Here is a 15962-nt window from a genome sequence, read left to right on the forward strand (position 1 = left end):
AGACTATTCTGAACACATTTTCCTTGCGTGGTTCACGTTTCCGAATATAGTGGGTAGCTTTATTAGCCTACCTGTCTTATTGAAACACAACACCAATAATGATTCGACTGGAATATAGAAACAGGTGATCACTCATAAATCAGACCCAGGAGTTCATTGGGGCTACTCTTATGTATCACAGTGTGACAATGTGGCATGTGTTTCTCAATCAAACTTCATGGGAATAGAGAATTTCAGCTGCAGTAAATATCAAAATGATTGTCGCTATCTAACCTGCGATATTAAGAATGAATATCGTCACTGTATGCTTTCATCTACTGTCTACAATTCAGAAAGAGATTCAAGTGTGTTCCCTATATACCATACACTTATTCACTTGACTGTTTCTTCAGATAATGAAGACCCTTTCTGCACCTCGGTCCAGGTCCCTGTGCTTGGCTCTTCTGCTGTCAGGCTTGCTGTCTTCCGGATACGCTCTCCCTCACCTCCGCAGCTTAGACGGGTAAGGAGGCCATTACGAGAGGCTACAGCAAGACCCAAATATACTGGGAAAATACTGGCTGCGCAAATCAGTGTAGAGTGTCCTATATACAAGTGGTAGGCTGTGCAAATACTATATACTAAAGATCATTATATAAGATCATAATGGACAGAATTGTCTGCTATCCCCAAAAATTACCTAGAAACAAGAAGGCTTGAGTTTTAAATAATCTTTTCTATTTATTTTTTTATTATACACATACCAGGAAAGATGAATTAGGTTGCATACCATGATTGTTATCAGGAGGGACCTGGGAAACACAACATTTTCCATTTCCACACACCATTCTAATCAGTCAGTCATTCCATACACTTTGACCAGAATGAACCATCTTATGGGCACAGTACAGTATATGCCCGAATACCTGTAATTATATTAATAACTCGTGTTTTTGTGTCTGCAAAATGATTTCCTTGTATCTTCTGCAATAATCTTGTAGATTCTCTGGTAGAAATGAACCCCATTGCCCATGTACTGTACTGATTAAGTTATTATTTATTACATTAATTGAAGTAAAATGTAAATGTGCAGCTTGTCATTTCGTCTGGTAACAGTTCCCTGGAACTTCAGTGTTTTTAATAGTTTCGCTTGTATAGGAAATAATATTACAGCCGTCCTGCTGGGGGACTGAGTAGCCTATTTGAAATCTGATAGTGACTTGAAGGTTAGGACTCAGTTAGGTTATTACGAGATTTCTGTGTAGATGACTGTGCAAGCATGGATTTTTATGAAGCATGTGGCCCCTGGACAAATAGAGAATGTGTGTGACAGTCAAACTTGATGCTTCATATTTTCCTATTGCTCTTAATAATAGTAAAACTTTATACTGCAAGTTGGTTTCAAAATTATTTCTGTTATGAAAGGAAAAGTATATCTAACAGAGAGGAGGCTGGGCTGGGTGGATGGTCGAAAGGACCAGGCTCGTAGGCATTCATGGTTTTAAAGCTTTTAACCTCCTCTCATCTCATCTCATCTCATCTCACCGACAGGGGATATTCCTCAACGGCAGTGTATCACACAACATTACCCGTTACACATACATTCACTTTCTATAAATCACAATATCAGAGATTCCACTGCTAAACACAGAACTTTGACAAACCCTCAACAGTGATTGGTCAGTTTCTCAAAACAATTTATAATTCCTTGCTTTCTGACTTCTGAGAAGTGAAACTTAAGGTGTTCTTGTGCTATATAGGATGTTTTGTTTTTGATTAGTTTAAATTTCATTTTTGACACATAACCACATACTGCACAAAGTTAATTACATTCAAGTATCACAGAAAAACAAAAACAAAACATTAGTTTGTCTTACAAAATGGTGTTACCAGTGATTGTGTCTACATATCCTACAATGTCATGCAGTGAGTAAATATGCTTTGTTGTGACAGGGTGTGTTTTTTATGTTTACTTGTGTTTATTTGCCTTTTTCTTTCTTTATGGAGGATGTTGCAGTGTAAGGTGTTGTATATTACAATCATCTCTTTCCTTCTCTTGTCAATCTCTCTGCCAGCTCCAGCCTCTCTTCACCTCCAATCAGTGACGCTAATGATTCTCCAAGACTCCACAGCCAGTGGGAGGTGCTCTACCCTTCCATCTCCCTTCGTGATTGGAGCGTTCAAATGATGTCCCCACCGGAACTCACCGCCCCCAAGCTCAAACCCCGCCTCCTATCTGCTCTGGCCTGGCTGCCCAGCAGTCAATCAGAGGAAGAGTCCCTGGTCCAAGAAGAAGGGTTGGGCAAGAACTGGCCCTCTGATTGGTCAGCGCAGGCTGCTGACGCGGAGAAGAGGAATATAGTGGTAGCAGATGACGCAGCATTTAGAGAAAAAAGCAAACTACTGACAGCCATGGACAGACAGAAATGGCTCAACTCTTACATGCAGAAACTGCTGGTCGTCAATTCACCATAAAAACCACAGCATATTTCATGCAAAACCATTGATTTCTTCCTGTCCTTTTCATTTTAGGTCTATTATAATAATAAAAATCTGAGTAAATAAAAGTAAGTTGAGTTATATGAGTTGCGTTGCCTAATAAAATTCTAATAAACTTTCTTCCTCTCTCTCTTTGCAGTCTTTGTCCCATTTATTTCTCTCTGTTCCACTTTCTCTGCCTCTCAAACCTCATGGCGAACAGGTTTGAAAGAGGACAGGGGTCATTACCCCAGGTTGATGCCCTATAGCTTTTGCAATATGTAACCCTTCCCTGGTTAGGTGGATAACAATGCTTAACTAGCTAATGTATGCAACTGGAAAGCTAGATGGACATCATATCCATGAAGGATCTATTTGTGTTGCTTGCTTTTTTCTTATTTATGTCATATCAGTGAGCATTGTCTACAGTCTGTTTTCAATAGCTTTCTGTGTCAGGTCAACACAGTGACAACTGTAAATGTCCTCATTGATTTCACCTGGTTAAATAAAGGGAATGATTTCTTGAAAAATTATAACTTCTGAAAATTTTAAACACTCGTGTAAACTTAGTCAAAACATGCAAATGCAAAATGTATGTCATTTATTTGTTTTAAAAAGTGGTAAGGACAAGATTATTTTTTCATAGAGCTGTGAATACATTTGCAATGTGCTTGTTTCGTGACACTAATTAAAGCAGCGGCACGACCACAACATGAAATACATAAACTAACTGAGATCACAAGACAGGCAGAAAATGAGATTTAACAGTATATTTACAGAAAAAAAAAAAATGCCCACGCAAAAAATATTTTTGGAGTGATTGAAAGCAGAGGATACTTTTCGGAATATTTAGTGTGCATATGCTAGGACCCCAAGCCAAAATACAACCCAAATCAGGATCAGGTCTACCGTTGTTTGGTTCCTCTGTCAATCTTACCATGCATTGACCAATGAGAGCCAAGAAGGAGTTTTTTTTCTTTTTTACAGAATAACTGGAGCCCTGTGAAAATCTTTGTATTTGTAATATATCGTTTTATTTGGGGAATAATTATTAATTTTAACCATTCAAATCATCGATATCTATAAACCTGGCTTTCTTAGCACAGCAGGAAGGCAGAATATAAATCCTTTACAATTATTTGGGCAATTAAAAAAAAAGAAAATGATGTACAATTATTTGTGACAATACAACTATTTCAACTGGATCTTGTTGAGCTATTACACATGCTCATATGACCATGGGATGTATTTTCTGAGAAGTGAACTTTGAAATTTGTTTGAACAAGTGTTTTTTTTTTCCTGTATTTTCATGTTCTTGTTTTTTAAATTGTTGTTATTGTTCTTAACCTCGTTGTTTCAAAGTTTTGCCCAAAATAACATCATGAATGAAAAAAATAGTCAGTAATTAGGCCAGTTTACAACAAGATAGCATGCTGTGCTTTGTCAACATTGTTCTTATTCTTAAAATAAATGATATCAGCTCTCCTCTCAAACACCTCCCCAAACAAAGGATTTTCCCTTCTTTAAATACCGTGCTGCTGAAGCCTAATTAACCATTAATCATTCAATTAAGGCTCCATCCACATTCTCACATGTAGTCTGGCAGGGAGGATTTTAACTCCCTCCCTGTAATCCCTATATTCCCAACACACACACACACACTATTTACATTTAGGGCTTTCACCCTGCCACAGTCATGTATTGCACAGGCTTTACAAAAGAGCCAGGGGTAAGAATGCAGTGTAACTTTATTCTAGAGCAAGGGTGCCCAAAGCATGGCCTGACAACCCCTTTAATGCGTCCCACAGTGTCTCTCCAATTGAACCTTGTATGTGGCATGCAATGAACAGAGCAGCTGCCAAGCACATGATTACCAGCCGCCTTTATGGTAGAGGTTCCCAGAGCTCTTCTTCATATGAAGCAGCATGCAGGGGAGCAGGGTTATGTAGGATCTCCCATAATAATGTAGGAATATTTTTATTTTTAGTCCACCTCACCTACCGTGTGCACAGATGGTAATGATATTCTTCACAATTCATAGAATGGCTTGTTATAGTCACTGACAACATGAATAAATGCTAATGATATAATTTGACACTTTTTTTAAATTGGCTGTTCCTGTTGCCGTCATTTGCATGGTTAATAAATGCCAATTTTTTAGGTTTTAAATGTACTTTTATCAACAATAGTAATACAGTAAATTATTTGAATTTGAATTATTTATTGAATGTATTGTCACTGGCAACATGAATAAATGCTACTGCTATTGGTTAATGTTATTGACAGAGAGAATAAATACTAAGAAAGGGTTTACATTTATTACGTTAGTTATGTTTTAAGCTGAAATATTGAAAAGGCTAGCAAAACAAATAAATGCGTTTGAAAAAAAGTTGCTTGAAATTTGCAGTCCATGCAATTTGGTCACATTGCATCCCAGTGTCTCACAATGCCCTCTGCTCTGTAGACTTTGGGCACCTCTGCTTTAGAGTGTCCACCTGCACACATCTCGCCAGATCTGATACATACTTTCTACCGCCAATTAACTTTCATACATTCCACCTGCTTTCCACAAAGAATGACACTTTGTGTCAAATATAAACCAATGAACCCAACCTGCTAAATAAGCACCACATTCCAGTGAATGATGAAAGTAAAAATATTTAGCGAAGATTTAAATAACATGTTTACACAGATAATCATGAATAAAATAAAATAAAAGGGGGTAGCTCGCTTTCATCTTGGCAAATTTCACAACACTGTAAGTCTAATATTTTTGCTTAGTCAGGTTAGTTCACAATAACCAAAAGATTGCTCAGTCTCTCATCCCCAGTAGCTGTGCGCAGGTATATTAAAGATGGCTCAGTCTCTCATCCCCAGTAGCTGTGTGCAGGTATATTAAAGATGGCTCAGTCTCTCATCCCCAGTAGCTGTGTGCAGGTATATTAAAGATGGCTCAGTCTCTCATCCCCAGTAGCTGTGTGCAGGTATATTAAAGATGGCTCAGTCTCTCATCCCCAGTAGCTGTGCGCAGGTATATTAAAGATGGCTCAGTCTCTCATCCCCAGTAGCTGTGCGCAGGTATATTAAAGATGGCTCAGTCTCTCATCCCCAGTAGCTGTGCACAGGTATATTAAAGATGGCTCAGTCTCTCATCCCCAGTAGCTGTGATCATGTGTGTTTTGACCCTTTTCATGCACAAAAATATTAATTTGCAGAACTAATACCAAATTTGATTACGGTGAAAATATGTTAGAAAAATAAATCCATTGATTTTCATGTATAACGTTGCCTAATCCTTTATTTCCATGTAAATGCATATTTAAGCAATTAAAAACATTTAAAAACAGTAATTATAACCCTAAGGGGTAGATGTACTAAAGTGTTGCGTCTGTCACACTCATTGCAAACCACATGCAAACCAGTCAGAAGTGTAGCGTGAAATGTACTAAACAAATGTAACTCTGTTAGCATCATTTTAATGAATGCTTTGCAGCTGCAGTTCTTATTTGTGCTTTAGCCTTAAATGAATATGTAATTCTGGGCATTCCTGCAGAAATTTGCAAAAACAGGCTCGAGATCAAGGGATCAAAACTATTGTAATGAGATGTACTAAAGCTGCGGGCAATTGCGACACTTACAATTGCATCAATTTGTTAAGAACTTTTGAAAGCATGTTTTAAACAGTCGCAATTGTTGCTGGCATGTCCCAGTCTGCTTTTTATTTGGTGCGTTGCCAGCTGTTCTCAATGCATTTTTGAGGCGAACACCCAAATGCCTAATATTCATTACAGTCAGGGTGTACTCACAAGCCTTGAAAACACATTTCTATGACATTTCTGGTTTTCTAGCTTGTTGGGAGCAATAGACTGCATACATGTGCCACTAACCCCTCCAGCTCTTTCTGAGCATCTGTATAGGACCACAATCTCTTGTGTGTTAATTGTCAAGTTAAAAAATAATAATAATAAAAAAAAAATAAAAAAAAAAACCTCTAAAATCATTTACTTTAAATCTAAAATAATCCTTTATTCATATTGCACACCAATGTGTACAATGCAGCAGCATGATTTATTTTGCATTACCAGTAGGCTAACATACAAACAAAGTGCACTAGGTATTCATTTGATTTTACTGCTGTACAGATTTATATTTTTACATAGTGTAATGTGCAGCCCACCCAAAACACATTAGTGTTATTTCAGCACAATGATTTGTGTTTAAAATAGATCAAGAACTGTAAATGCATGTGTGTGTGTGTGATTTTATTGTATTATTTTTAAACCCGACACCTCCTTATGTCGGACAAACATGTCCGGTTTAGTGATTATGAAAAGCTTTTTGGGGGTGAAGATTTTTGGGTGAAGAATTTCTACCCTAATTTAATATCTTATATAAGAAAATATATATATATATATATATATATAGGGGTTATACTGTGACTATGTATATATACACACACACACACACACACACACACACACACACACAGTGAAAGGAGGTCCACAAAAAATCAGGTATACTGTCTGAACAGCATGAGGATCAGTATGAGGAGTACATACAGTACTGTGCAAAAGTTTTAGGCATTGAAAAATATGGAATGTTATTAGTTAATATTTATCAATTAACAAAATGCAAAGTGAGTGAACAGAACAGAGTATTTGCCCCCTTTCTGATTTTCTGCATTTTTTGACATTTTTCACATTGAATTTGGACAGATGTTTTTGTGGGTTGTAGTAGTATATAGAGGGAGTCTGAGAGAAAAAAAAAGACACCAAAGTTTGGTGCTTCTTCTATTTGTTTAGTGTGCAAGGTAATCAAACATGCAACCTTCAGGTGTGAAAAAGTTATTGCCCCCCTGTGACAAAGAGAGAATGGATTCTTGTTTTAGATCTACCTCCCGACCGGTGAGGACGCTATCGAAGAGGATCAGTCACCCACCCGGGAGGTGGGTCGGTCACGTGGAAATGGGGTGGCGCCGCGGTGCGCAATATCATTGACCCGGTCGGGAAGCGAGGTGGCAATCAGGTATTGGTAGATGGTGGTTGCCCTTGCTGACCAATCGGGACAGGACGAAGCGTACAAATGGGGGCATGGCCCAGGGTTCTGTTCCTTCTGCCAAGGTGCTGTGCGTGAGAGAGAGAGAGAGAGAGAGAGACTTTGACTTTTAAGATCCTTTATTTAAATATTCCAAATAAAATCCATTAAAATTCAAAGGTAAAACACAACAAAAGTTAAGATTCCTACTGCCTGAGCAAAATTTAAAAAATCCTAAAATATATCGTGTTCTCCTTAAAAACAGATTTTAAACAAAATAAAAGGATCATTAAAAAATCAATATTAAACAGTGTTTTTTTTTACTTTGTTGAAAACAGATAAAAGCCAAAAATAAAACACTGTAAAACAAAAATTAAATAAAATTAGAACAAAAACTGGAGCTCCCCCTCCTCACTCACAGCACACAAGGCGTCTCCCACACACCACCTCTCCTGAAAGTCCTCCAGGTTACTGACCAGTTTAAAATACTCAAACTCTACTCTGATCTGGCTGACCACGAGCACCCTGAACTGAACCACTAAACTGGTCAGTCCAGAACCAGAGAGTTGATTTTTCCTTGTCTTTAAAATAGCCAATTTTGCCTGTCCAAATAAAAAATTAATAAGAACACACCTGTTTTTCATTTTAAAACTGTATAGAACCCCAAAAATAAAAAGCTCCTTACTAAAAACGACCCCTAAATTATTCAGGATTCCCTGCAGTAAATTAAAAAGTGGCCGCAGCCTCTCACACTCACTGTAGGCATGAAAGAGAGTTTCCTCTGCTGAGCAAAAAGCGCACTGCTCACTGATGCTGGGGTCCACTCTATGGAGAAACCTGCCTGTGGACACAATGCAGTGTAGAATCTTCCACTGCAGGTCCCCCACTCTCTTGGCGAGAGGCGGCTTGTACAGCACCCTCCACACCGGCCTGTGCCCCTCCTCTACAGCCAAGTAAGCTCGCCACTTAGAGTCTACCAGACCCCTTAGCCTACTATACTCTGTGGCTTTAACACACAATTTGTATATCTGTTTTCCATTCATTGTGTGAAAGATCATTTCCTCCACATTCTGCAATTTAAGCAAAGTCCCTCCATTCTCTCCACCGCCCTCACCTTCCTCACCTACTGCTGGTGACACGATCATCCCTGGAAATAAGGAAAGCTGTCTCTGCTCTGTGCCTCTGGACAACTCCTCCCTCAGGACTGCCTTGAGCCGCGGGGAGAGGCAGCCCCTCAACTCACCCATCAGTCTTTCTGCAAGCCTCTCTGAGTGCCAGCCTAGCTGTGCAGTTAGCTGGGAGGCAGTTAGCCAGCAGGAGAGCTCAAGGTTTAACAGGTGGACCATCCTGGTTACACCTGCTTTTAAAAAACTGGCACAGAGCGTCATCGACTGGAGGAACTTAACTGGAAAGAGTGGATTAAAAAATAGGGGCTCCTCAAACAGGTCCTGCCCTGTCAAGGACTCCACATCCCTTTCCACCCTCACCAGCTGCCAGGCTTTTAAAATACTTTGATAAAAAGGAGGAAGTCCTGCTTTACTAAAACTGGTGTTCTCAATTAAAAACAGGTGTTTTCCTAACCCCAGCCCCCCAAATCTATTGAGAAGGAAACAGGCCAGCCTCTTCCAATGAGCCTCCTCCTCAGTGTACAGGAGTCTCTGAACCGCCTGCAGTCTGAAGGCTGCCACCCTGCTGGCAATGCTGACTAGCCCCTGCCCCCCCTCATCACTAGGGAGGTAGAGGACTGCCGGCCTCAAACTGTGTCTCCCGCTCCAAAAGAACTCCAGCAACACTCTCTGGATCTCCTTCACCAGGCCCTGGGGTGGGTCCAGGCATACCAGCTTGTGCCACAAGCTAGAGGCCACCAGATTATTAATAACAAGCACCCGGCCCTTGAAGGACAGTTGAGCCAGCAGTCCCTTCCACCTCTGCAGCCGCCCCCTCACCCTATCCAACAAACCCTCCCAGTTCTTTTTCATGTAGTTTTCTGTTCCGAGGTGCACCCCCAACACTTTAATACCTGTTCTGTTCCATTTCAGCCCCTCAGGCAGGAAAGGAGGGGTGCCCTCATCCCAGCCGCCTGACAGGAAGGTGTCACATTTTGCCCAGTTTACTCTGGCAGAAGATGCTCTCTGGAACTCATTTAGAGTCTGCTGCAGCGCTTGGACATCTGCATCCCCCCTCACAAACACAGTCACATCGTCTGCGTAGGCAGACACCTTCACTGTGGCAGAGGAGGGTGTGGAGGGCGAGGAGGGCACTGTCCATCCAGCTAGCCTGACCCTCAGCAGGTGCAGCAGGGGCTCTATAACCAGTGAATACAGCATACCAGACAGGGCACAGCCCTGCCTTATACCCCTGCACACTGGGAAGGGCTGACTCAGCCCATTGTTGATCTTTAAAATACTAAAAATGTTGGAATATAAAAGCCGAATATAAGAAATAAAACCAGGACCGAACCCGAAGGCTTCCAGTGTATGAAAGAGGTAGGTGTGGTCGACTCTGTCGAAAGCCTTCTCTTGATCCAGGGAGACCATTCCTACATTAAAATCACAAATATCACTTACAGTTAAAAAATCTCGAATAAAAAACAAGTTATCAAAAATAGAGCGACCCGGTATACAATATGTTTGATCCATATGTATTACAGTTCCAATAACACTTTTTAATCTATTAGCGATTGTTTTGGATAAAATCTTTAAATCAGAACATAAAATTGACACAGGTCTCCAATTTTTAAGCTGGCATAGGTCTCCCTTCTTGGGCAGCAGTGTAACCACTGCCCTACGGCAGCTAAGAGGCAGTTCCTTGTGGCTGAGGCTCTCTCTCAGAACCTGGAGCAAATCCTCCCCCATTATATCCCAGAAATTATTATAAAATTCTGCTGGCAGTCCATCGATCCCGGGAACCTTTCCGCTGGAGAGCTGCTTGACAGCGGCGGTCATCTCCTGGTGGGTCAGCGGTGCGTCCAGCTGAATCTGCTCCTTCTCACTGAGGCTGGGTAACCCCTGGAGCAGCCGCTCAGTGTCCTCTATGTTGCACAGTTCTTTATTATAAAGTTCCTTGTAAAAACGCACCGCCTCTCTGCTGATTTCCTCCCGGGTGTGCAGTTCTTTCCCACCAGGAGTCCTGATACAACACAGCTGTCTACTGTCCGCTCTCTTCCTCTCCAGGTTGAAGAAGAAACTAGTGGGGGCATCCATGTCTCTCAACTCCATGAATCTGGAACGCACAATCGCCCCCTTCACTCTTTCCTTCAGCAAGCTCCCCAGCGCGATTTTCTGCTCCTTTAGGTTCTCCAGGGTCTGTTCTTTAAATTCTGAATTTAAACTTTCCTCTAGGAGGAGGATTTTGGACTCCAGTTCTCTCACGGCTGTGTTCAGTGACCTGGTTGCATTTATAGTATATTGTTGACAAAAACATTTAATTTGTATTTTGCCAATGTCCCACCACTGTCTTAAATCTTTATATTGTGCTTTTTCTTTTTTCCAAATTATCCAAAAAAGTTTGAATTGTTGCTTAAATTTTACATCTTGTAATAATTTTACATTGAAATGCCAGTAAGATGCTCTGTGGGGTTCTGATTGAATTAATACTGTAATTAATAGACAGTGGTGGTCAGAGAGACTACTGGGGATGATTCTTGCTTTGATAAATTTATTTAAATCGTTTTTAGAAGTATAAAACCGGTCTAGTCTTGCTCTATATACACAGTCTGTGTGATACTGAGACCAGGTGTATTGTCTTGAACTGGGGTGCAGGCATCTCCATATGTCAACCAGGTCACTGGACTCTAACAATGCAGCCAACTCTCTGGAGGACTGAGGGTGTGGTTCATCATTATTTCTATCAATATTAAAATTAACAGTACAATTAAAATCTCCTCCTACTACCACCACATCATTATTATTAATATTAAAAAGAGCTTGCTTTAATTTCTTAAAAAATAAAATTCGTTCGCCCCCTCTATTGGGGGCATAAATATTAATAAAAACATACACTGTACTGCCCAGCCTAGCTCTTACTTTTAAAATCCTCCCTTTCTCGATTTCATCTATATCTAGTAAAACTGCCCCCAGGCTGGGTTTAAAAAGCACGGCTACTCCTGCACTGGTACTAGCGCCGTGACTCATCACGCACAGCCCCTTCCACTCCGCTCGCCACGCCTCCTCATTCTCCTGATCCGAGTGAGTTTCCTGCAGAAACACCACCCCCGCCTGCTTCTGCTATAAAAACTCGACTAGCTGTGCCCTCTTAAAAGACTGTCTGCAGCTGTTTAGATTAAAAGAAATAAAAACTCACCTTTCCATCATAGCTAAAAAAACTAAAACACTAAAACAAGTAATAAAAGAAGTTTCATAAAACACAGCCATTTTTAAACAAGAGATTTTGAACCACTTTTAAGATCCTTTTTAATTTTCTGAACAGTTTTTTTTAATCTATAACGTTTTGGCTGATCAATTTCTTTTATTGTGGCTTTCCTTGTTATAACGTGAGCGGAGTGGAGAAATAACCTTAGATCAGGGAAAAAACTCTCTATTTCTACTCCCCTTTTCCCTTTTGTTTCTATCATAAAATCATTTACCTGCTCAAGTGTGTATAACTTTTTCTTACTGACGGGTTGGCTATCAGGGATGTCTGAGATAAGCGAGGAGTCAGAGAGCTCCCCCTCCATCTCATCCGCGCTGTCCTCTCACTCGCCCCCGAAAATCCGTTCCTCCGCAGCTCCCTCCGACTCCTCGACACCGGTCTCTGCTACAGCCGTCACTGTTTCAGGCGGCTGAGATTCAGCAAGCGGAGAGTCTTGCACCGCGCCCGGCTCACCCTGCGTTGTGTTCTCTTCCTCCGCGTTGGGAAGGACTGACGCCCCACCTGGAGTCCGCAGTCTCCCTGTCTGCACGGGTTCGGAGTTCTGCACTGGCTGCGCTCTACCATCCGGCAGCTCTGCAGCCTTCCGCTGAATTCGTGTCTTTTTCGCTACTACCTTGAATGATTCTTCACCATTCTCAGTAGTAGCGGTATTATCCTCCGAACCCGTCAGTGACAGGCTGCGGCTGGGTCTCTTTGTGCGAGGCCGTGGTGTTGGTGGTTCTGCTCCGGTTTCCCTCTGCGCTGGGGGAGCCCTCGGTCAGCCTCGCCGCGGCTCAGCCCTCTTCCTCCCGCTCACAACACCCCCGACTTCCTCCCCGCCAGCATCGCCCTGATCCTGCCCTGTCTCCGCTCTAGCCTCCTTTCTCGGGCAGGCTTTTCTCTGGTGTCCCTGTTCTCCACAGTAAAAACATCTCATCGTTTCGGAACTGACAAAAACTACACAATTCATCCCTTCCACGTTAAAATTCCAGGCAACATTAATGACTTGGTTAGGATCATTTAGTAAGACAAACGCCTGCCTTCTAAACGACATGACGTGCCTAACACTGTTATTTTTGCACCCCAGCGGGATTCCCTTAATCGGGGACACCAGTTTACCAAAACGAGCTAAATTCTTTTCTAATTGCTCATTTTTTAAAAACGGAGGCACATTAGAAATAATAACTTTCGTAACCGGGGTTACTAGAGGGGAAACCTGAACAAATTCACCTTTTACTGTAAATCCTTCCTCTACCAGCTTGTGTACCAGAGACACCTCCACTAAAAATATTACCAGCGCTTTATTCATTCTTGACGCCGACATAATATTCTCAAACCCCACCACCTCTCCTAGTGCCAGCAGGCACTCCTCCACCGAAACCCCGGGGTCAGGCAGGCAACGGACCCCGTGTCGGCGGGTGAGAGCCCCCAGCCCTCCTGAACGAGACCCCATAACGGGATCTCCAAACACCCTCCAAACAAACAAACAAACACACACACACCACTAACCTACGAACAAACAAACACACAAAAAGAACAACTAAGTAACTATCAAACAAACAAAATAATAAATAAATAAATAAATAAATAAATAGATAAATAAATAAATAAAGTTTTAAATTTCCCGGTCCTACCGCACCGGCGTTCCACCTCTCTGCAAGCCCTTCCCACAATCCTCCACGAGAGAGAGAGAGAGAGAGAGAGAGAGAGAGGAGAAAGAGAGAGAGAGAGAGAGAGAGAAGCAGGGAGTTGAAAGATGGGATGTCTTTGTTGTGGGCTTACCTGCTAACCCATCTCCTTTTTGTATTTTAGAGCACTAACGGGATGCTCCCCGGAATACTTTTTTTGAGCGACAACCCGTTCGAAGTGCCGGAAGTGCCGGATTAATTATCCCGTGTGTTTTTCCCGTTCGCGGATTACTAAAGGAAGACGGACTGTTTTTGTTGTTTGTCTATTTGGGACTGCAACCCCGTTTTTCTTTATTTTGTCGGGTTACACATTGTTGTGTACCCCGGCTTCCTTATTTTTGTTGGGTTACACATTGTTGTGTATCTTGGCTTCCTTATTTGTTTATTGTTATTATTATTTCTTTGAGTGCGTTTTTGGTGACCTTGTGGAAAGGATAATAAAACCAGGCACATAAACTCACTGGAGTCCGTTGCTTTTCACCACCACTACGCTCATTCTGCCACACCCCCTAGTTAACTCAACCCAATTAAAAGTATAGTTAGGGTCAGCTGTTTGAATACTTTGGTTAACAACCAGACCTGATTTGGGCCAGCCCTGCCCAATATAAATCTGACTAACTTTGTCCCTTTCCATCAAAGTGAAGTTGTCAGCACACAGGTTCTAGAGGCACATCATGCCATGATCAAAAGAAATTGAAGACCTCTGGAAAAAAGTTGTTGATGCCTATCAGTCTCAAAAGGGTTGCAAAGCCATTTCTAAGGCTCTGGGGCTCCACTAAACCAGTCAGAACCATATTGTCTAAATGGAGAAAGTTTGGGACAGTAGTGAATCTTCCCAGGAGTGGCCGAAATGATCCAAAACACACAGGCAAGTCTACATCAGAATAACATTGTTGAATAACAAGAAATTTTAAGTTTGGGAATGGCCTAGTCAAAGTCCAGACCTAAACAACTATTGAGATGTTGTGGCAGGACCTGAAACGAGCAGTTTATGCTCGAAAACCCATAAATGTCACTCAGTTGAAGCAGTTTTGCATGAGGGAGTGGGCCAAAATTCCTCCACGGTGCTTTGAGAGACTGATCAATAACTACAGGAAGCATTTGGTTGCAGTTATTGCTGCTAAAGGTGGCGTAACCACTTACTGAGTCTAAGGGGGCAATTACTTTTTCACACAGTGGCATTGAGTGTTGCATAACTTTCTTTAATAAATAAATGAAATAAGTGTCAAAATTTTGTGTTATTTGTTCACTCAGGGTCCCTTTTACCTAATAGTAGATTTTGGTTGAAGATCTGATAACAGTCAGTGTCAAATATATACACTGAATGTACAAAACATCAGGAACACCTGCTCTTTCCATGAAATAGACTGACGAGGTGATTCATGCCACAAGGCTAGGATTGTCCAGGAATGGTTCCACGAACATGACAGTGAATTCAGCTTACTGCACTGGCCTGCCCAGTCACCAGATCTCAATTCAATTGAGCATCTGTGGGATGAGATGGAATGAGCTATTCCGAGTAGAGATCCACTACCAGCCAACTTGACACAACTGTGGTAAGCATTGGAGTCAACATGGGCCAGCACCCCTGTGGAAGGCTTTTGACACCTTGTAGACCCTGGGAAGGCTTTCTTGAATTGTAGTACCTATATATATATATATATATATATATATTATATATATATATATATCTACTATATATCTATCTATCTATCTATCTATCTATCTATCTATATATATATATTATATATATAATATATATATATATATATAATATCTATATATATAGATATATATAAAAAACAGTATTACAATAGATAAAATGAAGCCATTGTACAGATGATGTTTACACAGTAATTGGATTATGGAACAATGGTCAAAGGTGTTTTGTACGGTTGATGGATGGACAACGACACCTTTGCCTTCTGCCAGTTCTGTTGTCAATTCAATGTTTGTCTTCTTTCTATTTCTTAAGGCTATTATGTTCAACCTTTGCTCATCCTTGCTAGACAGCTTTTTAGGTCTTCCAGTCCTGGGTTTGTCAATTACAGATGATGTTGCTCTGTAGCACCAACACCTGTTGATCTATTGAAGCAAAATAAAAAAATTAACCAGTCCTTGCTATAATGTTTACAGCATGCTTATCATGTAGAGCAAACAAATCTGAAAGCAGCATGCACTGATTCACTTAAATACTGCAATTCAGAAAGGTTTACTTGTAAAAACAGCTTGAACAGTTCTGTCTTATTTGCAGTAGTTGTTGAAGACAAGGACGATCAGAAAACCTTAAAGGTTGTCATGCTGAGTTTTTCATTAGAGAATGGACGCCTGGCGCATTCAGAATGCCACTGTGTCAGTTTGTAATACTGCTCCACAAAGCAGCACCCCCAGTCAGCGACATTCGTGACAACATGATTTTAGCAGGAGGTGCCG

At 41.1% G+C, this 15962-nt stretch overlaps 1 protein-coding gene across 1 annotated transcript; it reads left to right on the top strand.

Annotated features, from left to right (window-relative positions):
• Positions 1-395: 395 nt before the first annotated feature.
• Positions 396-2454, top strand: pth2 (parathyroid hormone 2). The gene is made up of 2 exons (XM_041266084.1): positions 396-502; positions 2055-2454. Exons 1-2 carry the CDS (start codon positions 396-398, stop codon positions 2452-2454), a joined length of 507 nt encoding a protein of 168 aa, XP_041122018.1.
• The last annotated feature ends 13508 nt before the right edge of the window (positions 2455-15962 follow it).

Source organism: Polyodon spathula, chromosome 12 (genome assembly GCF_017654505.1).
Source record: "Polyodon spathula isolate WHYD16114869_AA chromosome 12, ASM1765450v1, whole genome shotgun sequence".
Classification (NCBI taxonomy): Eukaryota; Metazoa; Chordata; class Actinopteri; order Acipenseriformes; family Polyodontidae; genus Polyodon; species Polyodon spathula.

Coding starts and splice junctions, on each gene's coding strand:
- pth2 (XM_041266084.1), top strand. CDS start 396: ATGAAGACCCTTTCTGCACCTCGGTCCAGGTCCCTGTGCTTGGCTCTT. Junction 503..2,054: donor CACCTCCGCAGCTTAGACGG/GTAAGGAGGCCA, acceptor TCTCTCTGCCAG/CTCCAGCCTCTCTTCACCTC.